This window comes from Podarcis liolepis, assembly GCF_965112155.1.
Source record: "Podarcis liolepis genome assembly, chromosome: 4".
NCBI classification, from domain to species: domain Eukaryota; kingdom Metazoa; phylum Chordata; class Lepidosauria; order Squamata; family Lacertidae; genus Podarcis; species Podarcis liolepis.
The window spans coordinates 69,821,815-69,846,374 of record NC_139558.1 but is presented as its reverse complement, the minus strand read 5'-3'; the positions used below and the strand labels follow the sequence as shown (position 1 = coordinate 69,846,374).

General features: G+C 38.9%; 2 protein-coding genes across 4 annotated transcripts in view; both read right to left on the bottom strand.

Annotated features, from left to right (window-relative positions):
• Positions 1–165: 165 nt before the first annotated feature.
• HJURP (Holliday junction recognition protein) lies at positions 166–17,957 on the bottom strand. 2 transcript variants are annotated; one of them, XM_083498623.1, is made up of 13 exons: positions 17,708–17,957; positions 16,202–16,268; positions 15,109–15,161; positions 13,883–13,910; positions 12,549–12,604; positions 11,681–11,735; positions 10,480–10,541; positions 9,634–9,744; positions 9,062–9,134; positions 4,501–6,038; positions 3,994–4,057; positions 2,011–2,098; positions 166–1,018 (listed from the first exon to the last, which is right to left on the bottom strand). In XM_083498623.1, exons 1-13 carry the CDS (start codon positions 17,858–17,860, stop codon positions 898–900), a joined length of 2,469 nt encoding a protein of 822 aa, XP_083354749.1. In that variant the 5' UTR covers positions 17,861–17,957; the 3' UTR covers positions 166–897. The 2 variants fall into 2 exon arrangements, with proteins under 2 accessions (XP_083354749.1, XP_083354748.1); XM_083498622.1 differs by having other exon boundaries at positions 4,501–6,041; positions 17,708–17,944.
• A 3,591-nt stretch (positions 17,958–21,548) lies between these two features.
• GUCA1C (guanylate cyclase activator 1C) overlaps positions 21,549–24,560 on the bottom strand; it is a gene marked incomplete at its 5' end in the record, with an annotated part of 54,479 nt that continues 51,467 nt past the window's right edge. The window contains one exon of one of the 2 annotated variants that reach the window (XM_083498762.1): positions 21,549–24,132. In XM_083498762.1, coding sequence (XP_083354888.1) covers positions 24,002–24,132 — 131 coding nt within the window. In that variant the 3' untranslated portion in view covers positions 21,549–24,001. The remainder of the gene's footprint in view (positions 24,133–24,560) is intronic. The other variant, XM_083498763.1, reaches the window with a different exon arrangement.

Here is a 24,560-nt window from a genome sequence, read left to right as displayed (position 1 = left end):
TCTGCATTTCTAGAAATTTAAAAAATAGGGCTGCAAGATTAAGGCTGCAATCCGTAACATATTTCTTCCCAGCTAGGATGTTGGTGACTAAAAAAGGCTGCTGCTTATTAACAAAAAGGAAACAGAGAGCTATAAAAGTTAATCTGCTAATGGAATGTAACAAAATTCACACAACATATATAAAGGTTTATTAGGCAATATAAGTGCCAAGTACTCGTAGATACATACATTAAAACACATTTGAAGCATACTATATTACATTATAAATCTTCACAAATTTAGCACTTTCAACAATGGAATAAAGCTCTGCTCATCCCTAGAGTAGCTCACTAAATAGTAAATCAAATGCATTAAATAGCCTGTTAAAACATTATTTCTACATTAAGAGTTGATTAGCCAAGCAAAACACAATAGAAATAGCTGAAATTACACCTGGAGAAAACAAAAAGAGCATTTGCTTCCATAAATGACACACAAGCAATGATAAGCCTTCAAGAAGGAACAGTGCTTTCCCTTAATACTTTGGCCCCTAGATGCAAACAGCTGCATTAACTGAATTCCAGAAACAGATGCTTACTCAGCTCCTTGAAGGATATGTAGCTCTCATATGACAAAACATATCTGCAATGGGTTAGATACTGAATTAGGGTAAGAATCAAGGAACATGGCGCTCTCAGCTCCCTCTTCCCTCTGGAGATTCCTGTACCCTCCTGAATTCTGCTTCAGAAGGTTGAAGGAACATCTGGAACAGATGTGGTAGTACTGGTGAATAACAGGGAAAAGCATAATTGGTGAAAATTCCCTTGCTTCCATTCGTGAAAGGTCCACTAGATTCAAGTTCTTTTCATAAATGGAAGGGAACTTTTGCATTCAGCTAAACAGCTTTCCCCTTAAAAATCACGAATCTTCCCTGTAGTCATCCAGAAATGAACTTTCATAGTCCTCACACAGAAGTTCTTCCACATAAGCATTTCTTCTTCTGATTCTCCCACCATGATAGCTGAGCCTTCTGGAAACCCTGAAAAGGAAAGAAGATCTTGTCTGTTCAAAATAGTGTTGGAAAGGTGCAGTAAAATGAACTGGCAGCAAACAAGTTCTTCCCAAAGACTAGGATATTTTTTGCTGTTTCAACGGAAATTAATAATAATAAAAACAACACATTTCCCTCAATCTCCAGCTCCTTGCATAATACATTGGTGAATATTCATGGCGTTTCAGATAAATCTGTACAAAATATAATCCATTGTATATCACATAAAAAGAGTGCAATAAGTAAAGAGACTTCATATTAAAGATACTAATTTTAAACCCAACAAAGTGCTGCAAGCTCAAAAGGATGCTATAGGTGCAGCAATTTCAGGATCTCTCTCAGTAATGGTATTATTTTCACTGCGGTAGACAGCATCTATTGTCTCTAGAAAAGCATTAACCATTTGGAGATGACTCCTGACTAATGCAATAAAACACCAATATAAAGTAACTCTTCAGTCATCCCTGAGTCATATACAAAATAGTTGTGCTCATAACGGACTTCCTGCATTCTTTTAAATACCTTTCCGGTTTCCAAACCAACCCCCAATATTTGGCACACTACTGCCAAGACCATATTTCTCAAAAAGGAATCAGCACTGCAAAGGGGACGGAAGAATGTATTAAGCCAACTTGACAATATGTTATCTATTATAATACCAATAAATGCAACACAGAACCACACTACCTTCAGGAGAGGGCTACCAAATTTCATCTGGTCCTAGCAAACTTGAAAGGAGCAAATTTAACACATTCATGTCAAACATCCAAAAGTTATTAGCAACCAATAAGTGGTCAGTTAGATGCCAGTCACATAAAGCACCAATGTGCAAAGTAGATTTTAAGACAAGTTACAGTGCAAGTCCTTCAACTCATCTTAGGTGTAGCTTATAGGAAACCATTATTGCTTCTCCTCATCATATACTTTCACAGAGAAATACAGCAAAGGGATACTGAAAAGGAATTCAGGTGATACTTAACGGTGATGTATAGTTCTGTGATTTTCTTAGGGAATCACTATTTTGCACAAACGTGGGCATCTTTTCATCCACACTTGTAATTCCGGATTCTGTGATGAGATTAGATGCAGTAAGTAAAGCAAGAAATTTGCATGGAAATTATAAAAAAGCCATTTCTATACCACTTTATATTTTTAAGAAAAATCTCAAAGCGGTTTATAGAATAATAAAACATCAATAAAACCATCTGAAGAAAGTCAAATATAGAGTATAGAGTCAAACCAACATAATTAACAGAAAACTAAACTATTATCTTAAAGATTTCAAAATAAAACATTACAAAGGAGGTCAACTACAGAATACGTATTTAACGCAAACAAAGTTAACAAAAATACTTTAAATCTTAGCAAGGTGAATAAATAAAAGTGAATTACAATGTTTTTGTAACTTGATGGGAGGAAGTTTAACTGTTTGACAAAATGGAAAACAATGGTTAATTGGAGACTTCCTGATTTAACTGCAGCACAAATGAAGAGAGGAGCAAAGGGATGTCTGTACAAGCAAAATGCTTCTGTATATCTCAGCTTCTCCAGTTTTAATTTAATAACTTCGGAACCAATACCCAAATTAAAAACAGACAAACCCAGATAATAATCACTGCAGCAGATGTGAGCATCACTCAGACATTAAAAATTACTGCTTCTTCCTTTAGAATGAGTTTCTGGGATGTGCCTGCAAATGTTTAAGAGTCCATGTAGCACTTTAAGTGTTCTATCACAGTTCTCATGCTTTTGCTTGTGTAAGATGTGACATAGATAGAACGTTTTGGTTTTACAGTGCAATCCTAATCATGTCTAATAAGCAAGTCAAATTCCATTCAATGGGACTTACTCACAGGGAACTGAGGTTAGGATTGCAGCCTTACCTTTCCTCTGTTTTTTTCTAGGCACAGTCCGTGCTTTAAAGCACTGAGTCCCCCCCCTTTTTTGCTCCAGAGCTTTCTTTGTGAAAATCCACTCTTTAAAGCTCAACTGGAGTAAAGAGCAATGCTTGGAAACCCAAACAGATGTTTGCTAAAATGTGGGTTTCCATGGGGGAGGGACCCACACCCAGACATGGCGTTTTAAGTGCAGAACTATACCTGGAAATAGCAGAGCAAAAGGTAAGTGTGAATAAGCTCTTAGTGTCCATCCTTTTTTTTAACACAATGCTCTAGCCACTAGTTTTAAAAAACAACCCTGCCACAAGTAGGGCATCTTTGGGACTAACACACTGAACTAAACTAAAGGGCTACAAACAAGCCAACCAGACGAAAATACATGCAGTGGAATACTGACTGGAATATAAGAGCTCCCCCCCCCCCCTCAGCTCAAGAAAAACCTCTTTTTCAAATCTGGAAATCCCCCGTTTGCTTGGCTAACAGCCTAACAATTTAGTAAGTCAATGCTTATGTTTGACATGTATGCATGTCTAGATTTAGGTTCAATTTTCTACTCTTGTATTTAAAATAAGCAGGCCATGTGAATGGAATATTATTTCTAAGACTGAAAAAGGTTTCAATAATTTCCATGAATATTTTAAGTTTTCCAGCTTTACCCAGTCAGTACCAAGAGCAACTTTCTTTAAAAACCTCCACCACCCCCCCATCCCCAAGTATTTAACAGCACTCTGTCCATTTCTATTTTTTCCCCTGGAGAATTGCCCATCAATGGACTGGGAAAGAGAATGGGTACTTTCTAAACAATGGTTATCTTCTGCTGTGGAACACCTCTAGGCGATTCTTATTCTATTGTTCTTTCATATACAGCTGATGCCCCCCCCCCCAAAGTTTTTCAAATTAAAGCTGGCCAAGTAACTAAAAACTGGATAGCTCTTGGAATCACAAGAAATGATGGGCTAGAGAAAGAATGGGCCTCCTGTCAAAGATCTAAAGAGAGCTGCTTCAATTTCCTCTGGACAACGCTTATTCAGTACCATAGATTACTCTCTCATATTTAAAACCTACCTTTTATACAAGTACTTGGAACAGCCATAAAGGTGTGATTTGAAGAAATACAAAACCCAGAATCCTGAAAATAAAATGTTGAAATATTAAAAATGATGCAGTTTTACAATATGGATTATCATCCAGGGATTATGTTAATCAATGTCAATTAGCTTCTTTTCTGTCTCAGTTTGCTTGCTTTATATTTGTGGTAACTGGGGGCATATTTTTCAGAAGACTGGGAAAACCTGAATATTCCTTTTCCCCTCCCCTGCTTCATACACATTCTGTTCAGTTACCAAGATGCAAAGTGATGCTGTTCTTTAGTACCATAATTCACTCAAGAAAGAGTGGGATCGGGGACACGTATAATAAGACTTCTAGCCCAGTCCTATGCAAGCTTACTTGAAACAAGTCCTGGAAATTTACATTTTATCTACTTCAGGAATCTTGTCACTGAGGGAAAACTTAAGTGTCTTTCAGTTTGGAGTACTTTTTCATATATTTCAAAGTCAATAGTTTACTTACCATGTTTGAGGTCCAATTATTGGCATTAGGAGTATGAAGTGTAAAAGTCATGTCAGTTTTCTGAAGATTGTTTTTCCAGTAAGGTAGCTTCTGTCTTATTCGATAAGGTGAGTTCTCAGATATATTTTTTAATCTTTTCAACGGTGAAGTCTGAGAGTCTTCAATGCAGAAGTTTGCTGCTCTTTTAATTCTGGCAACTGCAGGTAAAGTTCTTACAGGAGAATTAACTAGGGCATTCACTGTGTCAGACATCGGGATTCCTTCGTATTTTTTTAAGTTTGCAGCACGCATAAATGTAGGAATTTTTGGAAGCCCTTCAGAACACAATTTCTGATATATACTCTCAATCATATTTTTACGCTTCTGATTAAAATTTGAAGAAAGACTTTTAAAACCAAACTTGCACAGTTCTGGAGACTTCCTAGGACTTGTGCATATAGTTGAGCACTTAAATGGTTTTCGCATCTTTGAACAACAAAGCTCCTTATACATTTTTTGGAAGGCATCATCACATTTCTGGTGAGTTTTGATGGGACTACGATTAACAGGAAGTGATGAAAATGAATGACTTCGCTGTAGTGAAACAGCTTTGTTGAATGTTTTAATTTCATGATTCCCAGGTAATCTATTTGAAGTTTTCACTGGAGAAGACTTGTTATTTTGCAAGACGCAGCTTATGCCTCTATTCAAAGACAAGCTTAAACATGATGTAGCATTGAATGTCCTAGTGCTCATCTCAGTTTTATAATCTCCTGCTAGATTAAATGTTGTTCCTGTATCTACAGTGCAAATTGAAGAGTACCCTTCAAATGTTTGAGCCTTTCTTCCAGAGTTTGACAATGAAGGGCTATAAGATGCAGTTCTGACCAGAAATGTTTCTTCTGTAGACAGATCCCTAGGAAAAATGGTGGTCTCCACGCCATTTAGTCCGACATTCTCTGTGTATGAATCTTCTACGATGCCAGAAGCATCCATTTCCACACTATCTGTATTACAGTCCATGGAAGATACTACTTTAGTTGCCTTGTTCATTGAGAATTGCATTTCATGATTGCCATCATACGAAGGACTAATTTGCCCATTATTTGCCATGGACAATGGATATCCCTTAGAATCATCTTCTCTAATTGTCAAGCTAGACTTCTGTTTTAATTGTCTGGACTTCCTTACTCTCTCTGAACTGGTATTAAGCTTTGTTTTCTTAGGGTGCCAATAGCCATATCTGTACCGTTTGATCAATGAATTAGAAGAAGCTTCGCGGGATGCTTTATGCAACAATCTGCTAAGTGCCTTCACCATTCCTGGATACAAGTCTACTATTGTTACGTTATTCCAAGAACAATGCTCATCCGCAGACTCGTACATTTCTAAAAAGCTACTGCAGACAGTTTCATTTCCACCTCCAAGAGACTGATTTTCAGGCAGACTTGTCATAATGTCTGAGCCTGCAGCAGCAGAGTTGGACAGATGCAGAGATGTTGATGCAGGATGCCCGTTTATAGATTCTGTTTGCTTCCTCAGGACCACATCATGGTGACCTACTAAACCAAATAAAAGGAAGTATAAGTACTAATACTTAATTTTTTTTAAACATTAAGACTATTGCTAATGATGTTCCAAACAAGCTATAATGTAAGAAAAGAAATTTAAAATAAGGCACTAACCACATTTTTAAATTACCTAGGATTTTCTCAGTTCCCATTGTGAAACCAGATATTTTCTATGTGTTTTAAGAAACAATCATTGTCATGATTACTTTTAAATTAAATTTTGTAGCAGCAATTTATAATTTCACTTGATAATGAGGCAATGCACTATTTAATGAAGATACTGGCACTCTCTACCTAGTGAAATCAAGTCTACATAGCTTCAGGCACCAATTTAAGACTATTTCAGAAAGCCATCTTATGAAAATTATATATATATATATATATATATATATATATATATATATATATATATATTTGTGAGATGACCCATTTTTATATTTGTATATTTGTTTCTTTAATGTATTTTTGATTTATGTCATTTTTGTTTTAACACATAGATATATTTTTATATGATTTTGCAAGTATGCAAGTAAATAAATATATGAAACAAATTATTGGTAACCCCTTTAAAAGATCCCCAACTCTGATCCAAAGGATGTCATGCAGTCTAATAAGTTGAGAGCTCCTACATAAACTCATATTCCCACTCCGATCAATATCACAGGGACATCTCTACACACATAACGGTTAAATGAGACAGAATTTTCTCCAGCAATGTAGAAACTTCAGTAAAGATTCTATGTATATAGATATGCACAGTACTTTGATTAGGCTGAATTGCTGCATTCATCATTCTTCAAATCCATCCAATTACTAACAAAAATCAAACTACAGTAAAGCATTTTTAAGCTAAAGAAATCAGAGATTTAGAATCCTCATTTCGCTTATCCTCAAAGAATAAAATTGGTTGAAAAACTGTCATTTGTCCAAAGCTATCCAGTAAATTTCAAAGCTAAATGGGAATCTGAAGCTGCATATCATACATCTAAACACAGCTTAAGCCACTGCACCATGTTGCCTCAAATTAATGTCAATCTATGTAATTTAACTACATATAGCTAGGAGGAACATGAAACAAATTGCTTTGTAAGACAGAACGAGAATATACGACATCCTTTGACATAAAGCAGCATTCAATTTACTACAGCTGATAGAGAGTACTAGACACCTGTTACCTGTTAATCTGTTCATAATGATACTTTAGGGTGTTGTAAAGTACAGGTTTATTACCATACACCTGTAAGCATGCTCATTTAAAATTATCTAGAGTGCTATCCTTATAAAAATTGTTTGCAGCTGACTTAAACAATACAGCATGCTACAGTAGAATCTAGGGGATGCGGGAGGTGCTGTGGTCTAAACCACAGCCTAGGGCTTGCCGATCAGGAGGTCGGTGGTTCGAATCCCCGTGACGGGGTGAGCTCCCGTTGCTTGGTCCCAGCTCCTGCCAACCTAGCAGTTCGAAAGCACAAAGTGCAAGTAGATGAATAGGTACCGCTCCGGTGGGAAGGTAAATGGCGTTTCCGTGCGCTGCTCTGGTTCGCCAGAAGTGGCTTAGTCATGCTGGCCACATGACCCGGAAGCTGTCTGCAGACAAACGCTGGCTCCCTCGGCCTATAGAGCGAGATGAGCGTGCAACCCCAGAGTCGTCCACGACTGGACCTAATGGTCAAGGGTACCTTTACCTTTACTGTAGAATCTAGCTACAGTGGTACCTCCGTTTACGAACTTAATTCGTTCCGGAGCTCTGTTCTTAACCCGAAACTGTTCTTAACCTGAGGAGTGCTTATGCTAATGGGGCCTCCCGCTGCCGCTCACACCCCGGGGCAAAGTTCACTACCTGGAACACTTACTTCCAGGTTAGCGGAGCTTGTAACACAATTCGTTCATAAGGAGGACGGTACATAACCCGAGGTTCCACTGTACTGGAAATGAGCTACTAAAGGAAAACAGGTTCTGACAGTGGGTTCATATCAGCCACCAGAGTGTTATACAGGGGTCGAGGGAGACAAACCAGATACTTCCATGCTTGTGAACAAATGCCAAGACTCTGGACAGGATGGAGTTACTGTAGGGACAGGAGGGACCACAGATCAGTGGTAGAATATATGCTTTGCACAAAGAAGAAAATACTTCTTCATGCAGTACATAGTCCAGCTATGGAGCTCACTCCCCTAGGAGGCAGCCAAGGTCACCAACTTGGATGGCTTTAAAAGAGGATGGAGAAGAGGACTATCAACGGAGTCAGCAATGCTTCTGGATTCCAGATGCAGGAAACCACAAGAGGGGAGAGTGCTCTTGCGCTCATGTTCAGGGATGTTGGACTGGATGGGCCATTGGCCTGATCCAGCAGGCTCTTCTTATGTTCAGAGGTGGGAAATACTCGTGCCAGAAGCCGCGAATAACTACTGCCAATAAGCATAGGCAGTGCTGTGCTAGTTGGACCAGTGCTCTGACAGGTAGGTAAAGTGCTCTGACAGGCCATGGCACAGCATTAAAAGCCCTCCATGGCTTCCAGCAGAACGCCGGACCACTCAGGTCCTGAGCAGTTGCTCTTGCAGCACTGAAGGTCCAGCTGAAAAAAAGAATGGTGGTGGCAGCGGGGGGGGGGGGGGAGGAGATGATGTTGCAGTCCTTACAAGGCCTTTTCATAGCAGATGCAAAGGAGCAGGCTGGAGCTAGCTAAACAGATATGCTGTTACAGCCATTGCTTATCAAAGGAGCCATAGCAGGTAAGTACATGCTGGTCCAGTTGCTCTTTGCATACACCACAAAAAAACTCAAGAACTAGACTCATATATAGCTCATTTCCAATTCAGATAACAAAATTTCTAAAAACACCAATTAATTAGGTCTTATAAGGAATGCTTAGCATCACAATACTGAGCTAGCATTTGTGTTCACTAGATTGGAAAGGTTGTTGTGCTAGCCTTCTTTTGCAAGTAAACCATTTACTTCTCCTTTAAAAACTATTTTTCAGTAAAACATTTAGGATTTGTCATGATGCTCACCACTCAAGGATTCACCTCCCAGCTTCTGCAAAGGAGACCACTGGTAAACACTCTTTGCTTTGGGTCTTGTAACCTAAGCCAAAATCCCAAAGGTAGATAGTCAGTAAACAGAAAAGATTTGCAGAAAGACACAAGCCTTAAATGACTAAGCAATTAAACACTACTTGAGATATATATCCTATGTACTATAGTTTGATGTTTTCCAAATTGAGTATGTGCCAAATAATATATTCAGACTTAAAATATTACATAACAGTTGCATTTTTATACCCCATTTATTATGTCCCAGGCCAATGGGATCGAAGCACACACAGGAAGAACAAAATCCCATCTCAATAACTATTAACCTGGTTTCATACTTTATGGCTATTAGGGTGTCAGTACAGGAGAATTACACTTAAGTCTTCCCCATCCATTTCAATAGAAACACTGGGAATGTGTACAGATAATGTACCTCCAAGAGAAAAAAATAATAAATGGGAAGACAGGAAAACTGAACTGCACATAGAAATCTGAACTTGCATTACTAGCTATAAGTTTAAAGATTTCAATACAATCAGCTGAACAATTACCGTAAGTGATTTTGGACCAAAGTAGACACTATTCTCCAACAGAACATCCATTTTGACTTGGTATTTATTCTTTGCAGGTGTTCCAGAAAAGTATACGGGAGAGGTATCTTCCTTTTGTTAAAAAAAGAGTGAATAGAAGTTGAAACAAGTTGTTGCGTGGGCCTTCCACCCAAGAGTGTTGTTGTTTTTTATGTTGAACCAACAAGGATAGTACACACAAACAATGTAGTCTACTCTCACTCTTAAGTTGTTGAGGGTTTTGCCTTTAAGGCTATGTTTCTAAATCCATATGTGACAAAGCCTTTTTAAGCTGTTTGAACAGGCTGCACATTCCATTTGTCTCATCCTACCAGGTTTCAGTAATGCCTATTAGGTCATATTTGCTGGTCTGTATTAACATCTCAAGCAAATTATTATTATTATCCCTCCTTGATTTCCATAGGTACCACTTGCTGTACATGGCAATGATCAATATTTTCTCTTCTCTCTTAAACTAGAAGAAACCCAGAATAATGACTGCAGTCCCTGTAATAAGAGAAAGGCTTTTCATATACTATTCACTCAAACAGCCACAGTAGTACACTGTGATCAAGAATTTGGAAGGGAATCACAGCTTTTGAAAAGTAAGTAAGAGCAAACCAGAACCCATGGCAATAGTTTCATAAATACAGGCAGAGCCTATGGAATATTCAGAAAACTTTTGGCAGAACTCAGGGGAGTTTCGAGTTCAGAGCCACTCCTCATATTCCTTGTTTCCTGCCAGTCTTCTTCCTAATTGTATCTCTCCTAAGACAAATATCCTAAAATTTCAAATGTTCAAATACTGTAACCAAAATTCTCATTTACCTTGATATGCATATTTTCCAAATGTCTTTGAATGGATGCCGATTCAACATCACTTTTGTGACCTACAATTCAAAGTTAAAAAACAAAACATATCTCAAATATAAGATTGCTTCCAATTTCTTTGATCAAAGAAATTTGTACAAAATTTAAACTCAACACAAAACCTCAAAACATTGAACTATACAATATTCTGTTTCCAAAGACTGACAATTGTCTCTGGGTTTATTATTCCCCTCATTGCTAGCACACCTCTCTTTGGGTGTTACTTGGATGAAGCAGGTAAGTGTGGTGAAAGTAGCTGTAGGCTCGTGCAATTTATAACCCTGACTGCCCAGGAATTTAAATCACACAGGGAGTCTCAAGCACAATGCAGAGTCCCCACTTTAGATGTTATGCCTCTGTAGGTACTATGAAGGAGTCACACAACTCTGGGAAAAGGGGCAAACTGCACAACGTCAAAACCCCCTTCCCTGCAACACCTGAAGGAAGAGATTGTGAAGCTTATATATTGTCCCAAAGCCATTTCATAGTTAACTGTTTAATAGGGATGAGAAATGTTCGAATTAAAAGTGTTGTTCTTTCTTTCCCATCCAAAAGGTAGGGCAGAGACCAAAAACAGAAGGCTGCTCATGAATATGCCATGCAGAAAAGCTGCTGGGTCAAAGTTAGGGGTGTAGTCTTGTTTTTCCTTTGCAATTATAGTTACCCAAAGTAGAGCAAAATTAATGATACTAATAAGAGTGTAGAAGGGGCTACAGTGTGGCAACAATACAGGATTCAGCAAATGATAAGACAAGTAGTTGATATTGCTCCTTAAGCTACTGACTTTGATAAGTCCAAGCAGTACCCCAATTTGGTTACTGCTATATTAGCTATCTCACTTACAGAAGAAAACTTTTGATGAAGGGTTCAACTGTTTGAACAAGAAATGAGTCATGCTCAAAAAAAGAAAAAAAAAAGAAAAACAATTTTCCAGTTAGGGTGCATGTCACAACCTTAATGTACAAATTTATGTACAAAGACTATAGATTCCCCCCTCCCCCAGAAATTGGAAAGAAATAAAGCAGAACAATCATTGCTCAGTGGCATATAATAATTTTAAAATGCATGTGATCATCTCTCTTAATTCTGATCCACATCCAAGACAGCTTAGATTAGTCCTATAAATAAATTGCATGCTCTTCCACCAAGCCTGCCTTACCTGTATCAAGTAGGCTCTTTCCACATGAGTCCATGGACTGTTCTTCCTTAGGTGACTTAATAATTGCAAAAAACAAAACAAAAAACAACAGCCCTGTATTAGCTAAATTTGGGCTAGAAAACCAACTTTAATATTAGAGTCAACATATGGGGATGTAATGGATCTTCATTCTACCAAACTTACATATTTACTGTACTTGATTTAAACATTCGATCAAATGCTAGCATCACTCCACATAAACCTGCGATGACTATGGCTGTCAACAATCTAACTGTACAATACATATGTTGCTTCAAAAGGCTTAGGCAAGCATTTTAAAATATATACTACACATTTACCTGCCCCCACCACCTTCTCAATGCACAGGCAATTTCATATTACCTTCAATTATTTGTACACTTTTCTTGCTATTAACAAAAATGTAAAGTTAAGGGATGGGAAGATTAATCGCCTTCTGATGGAGAAGAGGGCTATTGATGGCTACTAGCCATGATAGCTATGTTTTGCCTTCACAGTTGGAAGGAGCAATGCTTCCAGTTGCTGGAAACCACAGGAAGGGGAGAGTGCTCTGGTGTTTGAATCCTGCAGGTTTCCCACAGGCCACTGGTTGGCCACTGTGAGAACAAGATGCTGGGTCATTGGCTGGATCCAGCAGATAAAGGATTCTTGCAGAACTGTAAGTTACAGCCAAATTCTAAATGCAGAAGCACACAGCTTTAGCTGAAGCTGTTTTCATGAATTTTACAGGGTGTGAGGCTACTCAAGACTGCAGGGGAAGTGCCAATAAGTTGGCACAAGCTATATAATATTGTTTGGGGGCATTTCTCTAAGCAAGGACAGTTTTCTTGCACATTTCTTAATAGTGTACCTGATACTCCTCGTAGTTCTCATTTTCAGAGTCAGAGGCCAGCTGCGTCTCAATTTCTTAATTGAAAAAGAATTCATTGAAATTATAAAACTGAAGATAACAGCTCTCTCTTCAGTGACAGGTTATAATCAGTCCACATAGTCAAAGGTAGCTTTTCCATCTGAGAACCCCTGCCCCACTTTACAAATTCTATGGAGAAATCTCCATTTAAACCTGGCTGCACAGCCACCTCTATTGCAGTGACTGTTTTGAATGGGGAAATGATTCATGTGATCCTGGAAATGGTTGTTTGCAGCACAAGACTCAGTTTTGCTACACAAGCGCAATGCAAATTTTTGAAATCTAGATCTTACACCTACATATATGCAACCGAGTCGAATATATATTTAAATAGTTCTCATAGGCAGTTAAATAAAATTAGGCATGATACAGATTCCATCACACCAACACTAGAGTGTATATCAAAGCAGCTGCCTTCAAGTCCCATGAATTTGATGCTTAACACAATATCCTTAGGAATTAATGAGATCTGGTAAGTGGCAGGTCTTAAAGGGAAGGCGGCCAGCTCTTCTAATGAAATGCATTGCACCCAAATACACTTTTCAGAATAATAAGTACAGGCAATCCCCCCCCCCCCATTTATGTGTGTTCTATTTGTGTGTGACCGCAAATGCATGAATCACGCCAAACTGGGAAGTGATCCCAAAACATCACAAAAGGGGGAAGACTTGGATGGGAAGGGGCGGAACAGGGTACTTGCAGGTTTTGACAGTTGCTTGTAATTCAAACATATTTGGGTGAGCCATAAAACACATTTAAAAAGCAATTCCATAACAACTGAAGAATTAAGCTCAAGTGACCATTTTATGAATACCTTGCAAGAATGAACAATTAGATTCTGGTTTATAAGGCTCATAAAGTCTTTCCAAGTGAAAAGCAGGCTTTTTTTAAAAAAACGATACAAATACATTCATATGAAGAAACACAGTACACTGATAAAGCTAAACATATATCCAATAAAAATAGCCAATTTTATATGGTATTTTCCCCTTTGCAATAGCTTGTTTAAATCAAGATTACAGCAAGATTATCAATCTGTGGATTTAGTACAAAAAAGAAAAAATCATGTATCTTAAGACAAATTAATCTTCTTTCATAAAAACTGTTGACTATTATATTTGCAAGTAGTTATTTTTTAAGAGTCAACTCTAGAAAGGAATACTGTCTCAGATTTATAATTGATCTTTTTCTTTCACCATTAAGAACTGTTAAAGTTAAATCTTTACACAATTTAAACATACAAGTATTGCAGAAAGTTCTAAGATTTCCCTTACCTGTGTTTTCCTGAAATGGTAAAATATTCTGTAATATGAAAAGCAGGAAAATTTCAGTGCATAAAAATTATTTCTTGTACAAAAAAAGGCACCGTGCTTTCATTTTCAAAAGAATATATATTTTTTTCTTTAAAAGATCCTCCTATTCAGAAATAAGCATATTGTAAAATTGCTTTTGTCTGTAACCCTTTGCCTGTTGGTCTGGAAACATGAAGGATACTGATAAAGATTTTCATTTGGTTAATTACTGACAGACTCAGGGCAAGCAGGCAGCATGATCTACCAAGAATTCTAATACTTGAAATATTTTGATATGCAATTTCAACACACACTGCCAAACTCAAGTCACAGGGCAAAATAATTAGGGACAAAGATAACAGTTTTCATATTTCTTAGTTACAGTGGTTCCCAAGCTACTTTCTCCATGGATCACCTGAAAATTGCTGAAAGACTTGGCATACTATCTAAATATAATTCTGCTTGTTATAGCACCTGTAATGTGCTAGATGCTGCATAATTTTTATTTTATTTTTTGCTTTATTTCTTCGGTTGGATGTCAATTGTATTACAATATGAATTCCATAGAACTCAAATATGAATTCCATAGAATTCAAATTGTTAAGTGTCCTTTACACACACACACTGAAAACTACTTGAATGAAGCTCATGAACCACTGGTGGTCCGTGGACAAGTTTGGAAAGCCCTGTCTTAGCGCACTGAATTTGATACATCTGCACTGTATCAAGTGAATTATCTTCCTGTAAGTCTGGAAGGGTAATTAAGACAAAATGTGAGAATTTTGTTCTGAAGACTGGTATCACCAATTTAAATCACCCCACCAGCATTTCAGATTGCAGGTAAGACCACAAAAGCTGTGTTTTCATCAGTCAAATGTCTCCATTGATTAGAGCAACGTACCACAATGAAAACGAATTTCATTGAGCTATTTGGATGTGCTCATTTTGGTATCAGCTTTACCAATGGTCTGAAATTTAAGGAAAAGAGAAAGCTGAATGAGAGAAAGCAATATTCTCCAACTTAAGTTCAACCCTGAAGAGAATCTATGGCTTTTTTTCGATTCAAGTTCCCACAGAAACATTGTTTAAAAATACTACTGTTATAGCTATGCATCCAGTCTCCCAGAGAGATTTCTAGATTTTTAATTTGTCACAGTAACTTAGAAAACATCAAAATACAGTCATTACAAGTTATGCATTTACAGTACCTGAGAGCGATCTATAACTTCGGTCTGTTGCTCTTCTCCCCAAACCCTTGGCCCTAGAAACGATACAAAAATTTCTACAATAAATGCCACATGCATAAGAATTTGTTAGAACAGACATTTGTGATAAACAGAGGAGTAATGTTAATCTTTTGCAGTAAGCATAGTAAATAAGTCTTGTGGCACTCTGAAGACTAATTCATTCTGGCATAAGCTGTCATAGACTACAGTCTACTTCATCAAATGCATGAAGAGTTATACAGTGGTACCTCGGGTTAAGAACTTAATTCGTTCTGGAGGTCCATTCTTAACCTGTAACTGTTCTTAACCTGAGGTACCACTTCAGCTAATGGGGCTTCCCGCTGCCGCACAATTTCTGTTCTCATCCTGAAGCAAAGTTCTTAACCAGAGGTACTATTTCTGGGTTAGCGGAGTCTGTAACCTGAAGCGTCTGTAATCCGAGGTACCATTGTACTGGGTTGTATGTCCATATATACATGGTTGGGTAGGGGATTGTAAAAAGTAAGCTCAGAATTAAAATTCACAGAAATAGTGATACCTAAGAGTGGCAATCCACAAAACAGTTTCTGGTGACAGATCGCTCCTGCTTTGCCACCGATTCTCTCCAGCACAAAGCAACAAACCACGATTCTTAGCTTAGTATTATATCTCAACCAAATCATAATTTATTTTGCTCCATGCAAACTACAGTTTGAAGCCAAGGTTTCTTATTGGCTTCAGGTAGTTTGCAGTGAAATAAATCAGAACCCCCAATTTTGAAACAATGCTAGGCAAAGATTGTGGCTATCTCACTTGTGCGAGGGGAAAAGCAAAACGACAGTAATTTGTTTATTCATGGTAAACAGTTAACCATGACTTATGGCATGCAAGCCCTATCACTGTTATGTATAGTCACACTGTTACAACAAACCTCAAGGTTTCCAATCAGTCTTTGATTCAATAAAGTTTGATACATTTTCATCAGACTTTGTAAATTGCACTACAGACACAGCATCCACACAGGTTTCAAAAAGTCTCTATACTATGTTTTTATCAAGGCAAACTAGAATATAGTAATCAATAAAAGCGATCTTACCTTCAGGTGTATCATAAGTCAATGATCTCATAGAAATGACCATATCATCATCAAAGGGGAAGTTGTACTGGATTAAAAGAAACACACACCATTTTTACATAAGACTACAGTGCTAGAGATTATAAAAGCTTTCGGGGGTAAAATTCATACATTATTAAACCTCCATTCAAACTTCTAACCAGTCTACTTGCAAGTTAACTCACTCCTATCTAGTTGGAAGTACACAGGGCCCAACTACATGTTACATGACACATCTGTGATGGAACATCATCATCATCATTATTAGAATTTATATACCACCCTATACCCGGGGATCTCAGGGCAATTCACAGAATAAAATCAAGATATAAAACCATAACATACACGATAAAAATAAAAACAACAACCCCCACCCCCAATCCAACATTTTGATTTTTACATTAAGGCAGTGTGTCCAAATTTGGCTGAAACAGACAGATAGAGAGGGCTGGATTTAAGTTTGATGAGATTTAGGTTGTTGCTGTTTTTTGTGTTGAATATATGCTATATGGTAATTTATGGACCTAATAGGTATCTAAAGCCATTCGCACATAACAAATAGGAGCCCACACAACACAAAAAACTGTTGCTGTATGTAGGTTTTATTTGTTTTTTATCTTATATTTTGGAAATGCACACCCAGTTTTTTCCCTTTACATTTTGGGGGGGACCCCAAGAGAGTGGGGCCCAGTGGCGTAGCGTGGGGGTGCAGGAGGGGGCGGCCGCACCAGGCGCAACATCTGGGGGTTAGGGGGTGCAAATTCACGGGTTAGGGGGCGCAAATCATTTGCTTTGCCCCAGGTGCTGACAACCCACTGGTGGGGCCCTAAGGTATAGCTTGTCTGAAACAGACAAAAGTTAGCCCTTAAGAGTGCAAGAATTATGGTGCTGGAGGAGACTCTTGAGAGTCCCATGGACTGCAAGAAGATCAAACCGATCCATTCTTAAGGAAATCAGCCCTGAGTGCTCACTGGAAGGACAGATCCTGAAGCTGAGACTCCAATACTTGGCCACCTCATGAGAAGAGAAGACTCCCTGGAAAAGACCCTGATGTTGGGAAAGATGGAGGGCACAGGGAGAAGGGGACGACAGAGGACGAGATGGTTGGACAGTGTTCTCAAAGCTACGAACATGAGTTTGACCAAATCGTGGGAGGCAGTGGAAGACAGGAGTGCCTGCCGTGCTCTGGTCCATGGGGTCACGAAGAGTCGGACATGACTAAACAACAACAACAAGAAGAGTGCAAGGAACCCTGCTGGAAGGAAGGGAGGGAGAGGGACCGAAATTTGACATTTCAATTGCATTTATTAATGATCTCCCCGCCCCCATGACGTCACACAGCGGGTATTTCGAACGTTTCCCCACGTAGGTTCCGTGGAAAAGGGGGGAGGAACCGGCCCAGGAGCTCCGAGCAGATCCCGCAAAAGGCCTGCGACCCTCGCCCCGTCCAGCTCGCCGAAGCCGCCCCTGGAGCCGCGTCGAGCTCACCTTTTCCACAACGCTGCTCATGGCGGAGGCGAAGCGGAGGGTGCTTCTCCTCAGGCGGCGCTCCATGGCTGTGCTGCCGCCGCCTCCGGGCCCTCCTCTTCGCCGGCGGTCCACGGCCTCCCTCTCCATCCCTCCCCCCCTCGTTCGCCCCATCTCGGCCGTCGCCGTGGCCCGTTCTGTGCGGCCCAAGGCCGAGGATTGGTCGCTTCCAGGTTGGGCAACTCCTTCAACCCGATTCAAATCCGCCGCTGCGCTAGTCCCGCGAGAGTGCGCTTCAGCTTGCCGTCGCCGGATTGGTAGTTGTTCGCCAATCGGGAGAGGCCCGAGGAGCAGTTCTGTTTTGATTGGCTGGCTGCCGCCGCCCCACCCCTGATCCCGCCTCCCGCTCTCTAGCTGAAATTCTCTGCCCGCAGCAAGCTCTTGGTTGAGCGCGAAAGTCGAACGAGCAGGAGAGGTTTGGGAATGGCACGGGCCAGCGTAGCGACGCAAACTGCGTAAGCGTGCGAATGGGAGAAGCAGAAAGGTTTTGTTGTTAAGGGAGATGTAAGGAGACGCCAAATGGGTAGTGGATTAGTTTTGCCCGTTCGAAGTTAGGTGTTCCTACGGACTATATACATAAAGATCGAAGAGTCTTGTGGCACTTTGGAAGCTCACACATTTATTGTGGCATAAACTCTGCCGGATTGGAGTTGCTCTATCATCATTCAGTGCAAGGCAATGGTGGTTTGCTTTCATAAAGCTTTTGAAATATGCCAACTGCTGATTATGTCAGGGAATGACTGCTGCAGATATTTTGTTTTATTGAGTCTGTTATTTGGATAAGTCTTTTCATTGTGTTGGATTCGCGTTTAATTATTTTGTTTTTCTGTTTAATAGGGTTTTTTTGTTACCTGATCTGCAGATTCAAAAGTTCAAGTATTTTACGGTTGTTTTAATTAATAAAGAATGGAAAAGAATTGAGCAAGCTTTTGAGTTCATCATGAACGTTGATCAAGCTGGGTGTTAAGCTTAAGCATAAAAGCGGAAACAAAAGGTGGGGGGGATGTTACGTGGTGATTTTAAATCTGCAGATTATCATATTCCGATGACAGGAGGTAGGAGGTGTCACACTGACTTCCTTAGATTAGATTATGCTTGTTGCAAAATCTTTTCGAATTCCACCAAATGTCATCGGGGATGGAGAAGCATGTTTAACTCTCCATATGGTGCAACATGAAACCAGAGTGGCTGAACCAATTAACAAGTCTTTTATTGTTAAATTTAGTGCCTGGACTGGAACCGAAATGAAGAATTCGAAAACACCAAGGAACCTGAACTAGAGCCAAAATCAATTTTTGTATGTTTCTACTACTTAATTTACTGGAGTATAGTTTTTAGCTGAGAAACAATGTGTTTCCCCTAAATCCTTTATATTTCATGTCAAAAAGGCAGAGCTCTTTTTGCATAATGTCTCAAAGGGACAAACAACTCAGGCACCAGTAATAAGAAAACCGTAGTGTCTATAGAGTTTATCACAGTTGTTAAATTATTTCAAAATACCATTGGTCTCTTTGAAGTGTTACTAGAAAGTCAATATGTAGAACAAGATTAGTGTACAATTTTACTATTATTATTTACATATATCAGTTGTCTTTAAACCTAGTCCTCTGGGTGATGTACAGCAAAAAATGAAAACACAAATCAAATAATGCAGTAAAATATCAAATCAGATAAAATGCAACATCAGCACAAAATATGTAGGTACATAAAAAGGGCCAAAATAATCCCACAGGGTTAAAATAGCATGTGCAAATGCTGTCAGAGCAGAGAATAAAATCATACAATAATCGATAACAACCTAAGATAATATTTTTTATCTCCATGGCTTGTTAATCCTTCCCATTTGCTTTGTTCTTTTTTCAGCCTTATATTTTCAAGCCCACATTTCCATACTGGCCACAAAGGAGGACCAGCATGGAAAATGCAGGCTGGTAAAAATGAAATACAAAAGCAGGCCTTAAAAGGACAGATGGAACAATCCCTCAGTCCTCAGCCACCTGCCACATTTCTATACTGGCCATAGAGGAAGGTGTTTCCCATCATCTACAGCTACCATAGAAACCAAAGATGGAGTGATTCATCCCTCCTTCACCAGCCCACTCACTATCCCAATTGCCTATGGCGGTTGAGAAAGCTATTAAATACAAGACTGCTTTCTTCTCAAGTTATAACTTTTTGGTTATTACCCAGAAAAAGAAGTTGCCTCTTCCAGAGACTTTGCAGAACACCATCAACTCTTAAATCGTTTGAAATAGTTTTATGTAAAATGTGAGTCTTTGACGGATGTAATTAATTGCCATTTGAAAACATGGGGTTTTGTCTTTTTCTGTGGTTTTCTTTAGCAAATGATGCCATTAAATGTGAAGAGCATGGCATTGGATCTGTGCAGATTGTTAAGAGATGTGTGGTTATGGAAATGAGGAGAAAAGGAGTGCCCATTCATTGGTGATGTTGGCTGATCTGCAGGAACCCATCCTACATTAAGGCTGCAATCCTATACACCTTTATATGAGAGTAAGTCCAATGGAACTTTATGAAACCTGAGCAAGACATGCATAGGATTGCTTGGTTAGTCTATGTACTGTTTCATCCAGTGTTGATATTCCTCTCTCTTTCCCCTTCTGCACTTGTAATTTACAATTAAGATAACTTAACTGGCACCCTCAATTATTAAAACATCATATAGAGTATAATAAGCGCATTTCTCACTCAGTTATGCTTATAACCACAATGAAACATAAGGATGTACGAAACAAAAATGTCACCCTTCTCAGCTGTTTCAGTTGCTCCAAACATAAAATAGTGACATAAAAATATAAAAACAAAGTATATACTTTGAGAGCAATGCTATGAAGCGACAGATTTGCTCAATGAAGTCTTCTAATAAGTGTTTCCCAACCCTTTCACAATTAAATCCTATGCATATCTACTTGGAAGTAAGCCCTATTGAGTTCAGTTTACTCCCAGATAAGAATGTATAGAACTGGGGTGTTAGCCCCCTATTAATCTACATATGGAGCTTGCAATCTGGAAAAGGACTACTTGGTAAAAAATGAAGTCTCAAAGTTTGGACTGAGGCTTTTCATGATCTGAGTTATGCCTGTGCATTGAAAACAGCTATGGTGTTATCTGCACCTGCACTGAAAATCATACTCCTTCAGAGGGGGAGAAATTTTCCTGTTTTAGCTTACTAGACTATAAAAGCAAATATAGAAAGTGACTTGCCTGACACACAATGGACTAGAATGGGTGTGTCCTCAGGGGAGCATCTTCATTTATTCTGTTATATTTTCAGCAACACTTTTTATATCATTATTATTATTATTAAACAACTAGGTTTTTTAGGATGTTTAATTCTGACTGATGTTTAATTCTTTCCAGTGTCTCCTCTGCCTCTTGTGATCTTATTCTGATATTTATATATCAATATACCTGAAGGAGCGTCTCCACCCCATTGTTCAGCCCGGACACTGAGGTCCAGCGCCGAGGGCCTTCTGGCAGTTCCATCACTGCGAGAAGTGAGGTTACAGGGAACCAGGCAGAGGGCCTTCTTGGTAGTGGTGCCTGCTCTGTGAAACGCCCTCCCATCAGATGCCAAGGAAATAAACAATTATCTTACTTTTAAAAGATATCTCAAGGCAGCCCTGTTTAGAGGAAGTTTTTAATGTCTGATGGTTTATCCTGTTTTTAATATTCTGTTGGGAACAGCCCAGAGTGGCTGGGGAAACTCAGCCAGATGGGTGGGGTATAAATAAAAAAATATTATTATTATTATTATTATTATTATTTTTATTTTATTTTATTCAGGGGAATACAGTTTCTGTTTATTTAATCCTTCCTTTCTACATTGAGTTTGTCCTTCAGTTATTAAAAAATACTGAGACAGACCGTAATATATTACTGTACCTATGCTGAAGAAGTTGAAGTTCCCATTCATTATTGCAGGTTTTTTAGAGGGTGGGTGGAAATAATAAAATAATCTAAATGCCAAAGCTATAATGTCAACTCTGCTGATAATACCAAGTGATACATTGCATAGTTTGGCTGCCTGCTATATCGATCAAACTACTGGTAAAATAATTACAGATGATGTGGTGCATTTCATGTGCACCTATCCATAGAGGCTAAGCAAAACTGAAAACATTTTCATTGCTCAGGTTTGATCACCTTTTGGGGGAAATTGCTTGCCCAGCTTTGTTCACCATTCACTTGCAACAGAATTCAAGCACTTACGAGGATTCAAAGGAAAGTTTCAATAAGGGATACCTGAGGAAATAGATGCTGGGCCTCCGCAATATTTTCATTAAGGGGTACGTCCTTAGGGCTGGTCTTGCCCAAATTTGAAGTGATTCCCCTATTGTTTCCTGTTTCATGCCACTCTATATTTTTCATTACCCTGACAATACTTCACATTATTATTATGCCATTATTTGGTATGTTTCCCCCCTCAAAGCTCAGTATAGCTTCGTGGCTTTTCCTACATGTCAAAAAACCTGTAGATGAAAGTGAGGCTGACCAGGTTTAGGCATCCCTTTCTCTTTGAAGCATGGCCAGCGGAACATGTTCCTTCAGCATATTAAATAAAACTAGGCCTCCAGTTTCCTGCCAAAACACTACGGGAGTAAATCAAGACCAACCCAGTATACTTTCTTTACACCTCATTACTATTTCCCAAAGTATTTTCTGGGATGAACATTAACTTGAAACAAGCCTGGCTTAACATGATTGTTATAATCCTGTAAAATCTGAAATCACACACATTGGGGCTTTTGGATACATAAAGAAATATTCAAATTAATTTGAATAAACGGAGAGGTTTTGCTATCACCCCTGCTTTCAGCACTGCAAAACCCTCAGCTTATGCCTGAACTTCAGGCTGCAGTGGTTCCTGCTGGGCTGTGTGGGTGACGTGCACTGGTATGAGTTCTATGCACGTTCCACAACTAAAGAGTGACATCGAGTTCCCTACATGGGGTGGTAAATCTCTGTTGTAGCACTAGGAAGCTAGAATGAAGAAACAAGCTAAGTCACATCAAGCAATTGGGTTGGAAGCCAGGATGCAGTGTGACAGGAAAAAACAACCCATAATCAAACATCGCAAGCACAAATTTGAAGGGGAGGGGTAAGTTTAGAATAGTAGTTAAGGTCAGCAGACGCCAATGAACTGAGATGTGACCGAGATGGGAGGTCTTCCAAACTGAGAAAGTGGTCCACAAGGCATATTTTGCCATTTCCAAAGGTGACTTTGAGGCAGGTGAAACCCATTTAGGACTCTCAAATAAGAACAGGGGATGTTGTAAGCAAAGCAACTCCTCCTTATGTATACATCCCTCCCGGAGTGATCAACTGTTTTCCATTTATTATTAAGAGTGTTAAGCTTGTGTATTTTTTAAAATAAACTGTAGGGGGTGGGGATTGTGTGAACTGGCTTTCCGTTGAATCAAATAGGCATAAATTCTCTTTTAAAGTCATGGAATTAATCTTGGATCACTGAAGCCAGTGTTTTTGAAGCTTTGAAGTTTTAATTATTTCCCCGAAATTGTGTCACTCCATGACAAATGTAAAGCTTCTCTAAAAAGGTTAATCCTTTTTTTCTAACTGCATCATAAAGGTAAAAGGAAAAGAAAAAGGCAAAACAGTTGAAACATCAAAGCCCTAAGTCACATTAACTTACAGATGTAATAATAATACCAAAGTGGTAAGCAGCTTCCATAAGTGGATATTTATCTTTGGAGACATAAGCTGATTGAGGTGTTTCCCAGATAATCCATTCCTATTTTAAGCACTGATTAGTGCAAATGTTAAGTTAATGCAAACCATGCTTCATCCTTAATTGATCTAGAAGGAAGCCAATCCTATCTAGTGGTTTATCACCACATTGTAAATTTCAAGTTAAACAACCAGTACTTAAAAGGAACAATTTATCAGCACAGGATCTTCTGGAAGTGTCCGGTTTGTCTTCTTCCTCTGTAGAGTTCTGTTTTGCTAATTGCCCCATTACAAGCAATGAGAGACTGTGTCTGTTTTTGCTGCACTAAATAGCTTTTGTGATGCATGTAGACAAATGTTGTGCTCTCACAGTGGCTGCCACATCCACTGGGAAGGAGAAACGGGGAAAATAGATGGCAGATGGAGCTGAAGTGACAATTCCTCCTGGAGCTTCTTATATCCTGAACAGCGGATGGGAAATGTAAAAGTCAGTGCTGAAATTTAATAGGTTCCTTGTCACAAGTCCCATTTATGTTATGAAAAGTCTCAGACGCTGTGTCTTCGCCCACTTTGTATAATTTTCAGTACATTGGAAAGGTCAAAGCTCTTTGAAATCATTTCCAGGAGATTTTCATCGCTTTCCACTCCGCTGATGAACTCTTCTAAACTCAATTCCCCTAGAATAAAAAAAAACCTCATAAGTGCTTAGGAATATACATAGGTAATTATAGATCATAAGAACTATTTCAAAATACCATACCTTTTAACCCCTAAGCTCTTCAGTGGAGCAGTAACTCTCAAATTTAGGAAAAATATTATTAAACACCACTGGAACATTTTTAAGCTCTCATAGGACTTGGCAAAGACAATGCATGAGTTGAAGGGTCTGCACCGCATAATGAAACTGGTCAAGACCAGCATATCCCAGTTGTTTAAAAAAAATGCTATCATGTTGTTGGAGATGCTTATCAGTTCAAATCTAGAAACCAAAGTTTAGTCAAGCTAAGCTGTTTAATAGAATTCTCACTTGTCTTCCAAATCTCCTGGCTTCTTTTGGGGAATCTATGATGTTCTCCTTGATTTGGCTTACCTCCCCATCATAACA

What these genes read in the sequence shown, in the direction of transcription:
- HJURP (XM_083498622.1), bottom strand. Translation starts at nt 17,860, where the DNA reads ATGGGGCGAACGAGGGGGGGAGGGATGGAGAGGGAGGCCGTGGACCGC. An exon ending in TGAGCAGCGTTGTGGAAAAG is followed by an intron (nt 16,269 to 17,707) that starts GTGAGCTCGACG and finishes CTTTTAATCCAG; the next exon opens with TACAACTTCCCCTTTGATGA. An exon ending in TTGGTCCAAAATCACTTACG is followed by an intron (nt 9,135 to 9,633) that starts GTAATTGTTCAG and finishes ATTTTGGCTTAG; the next exon opens with GTTACAAGACCCAAAGCAAA.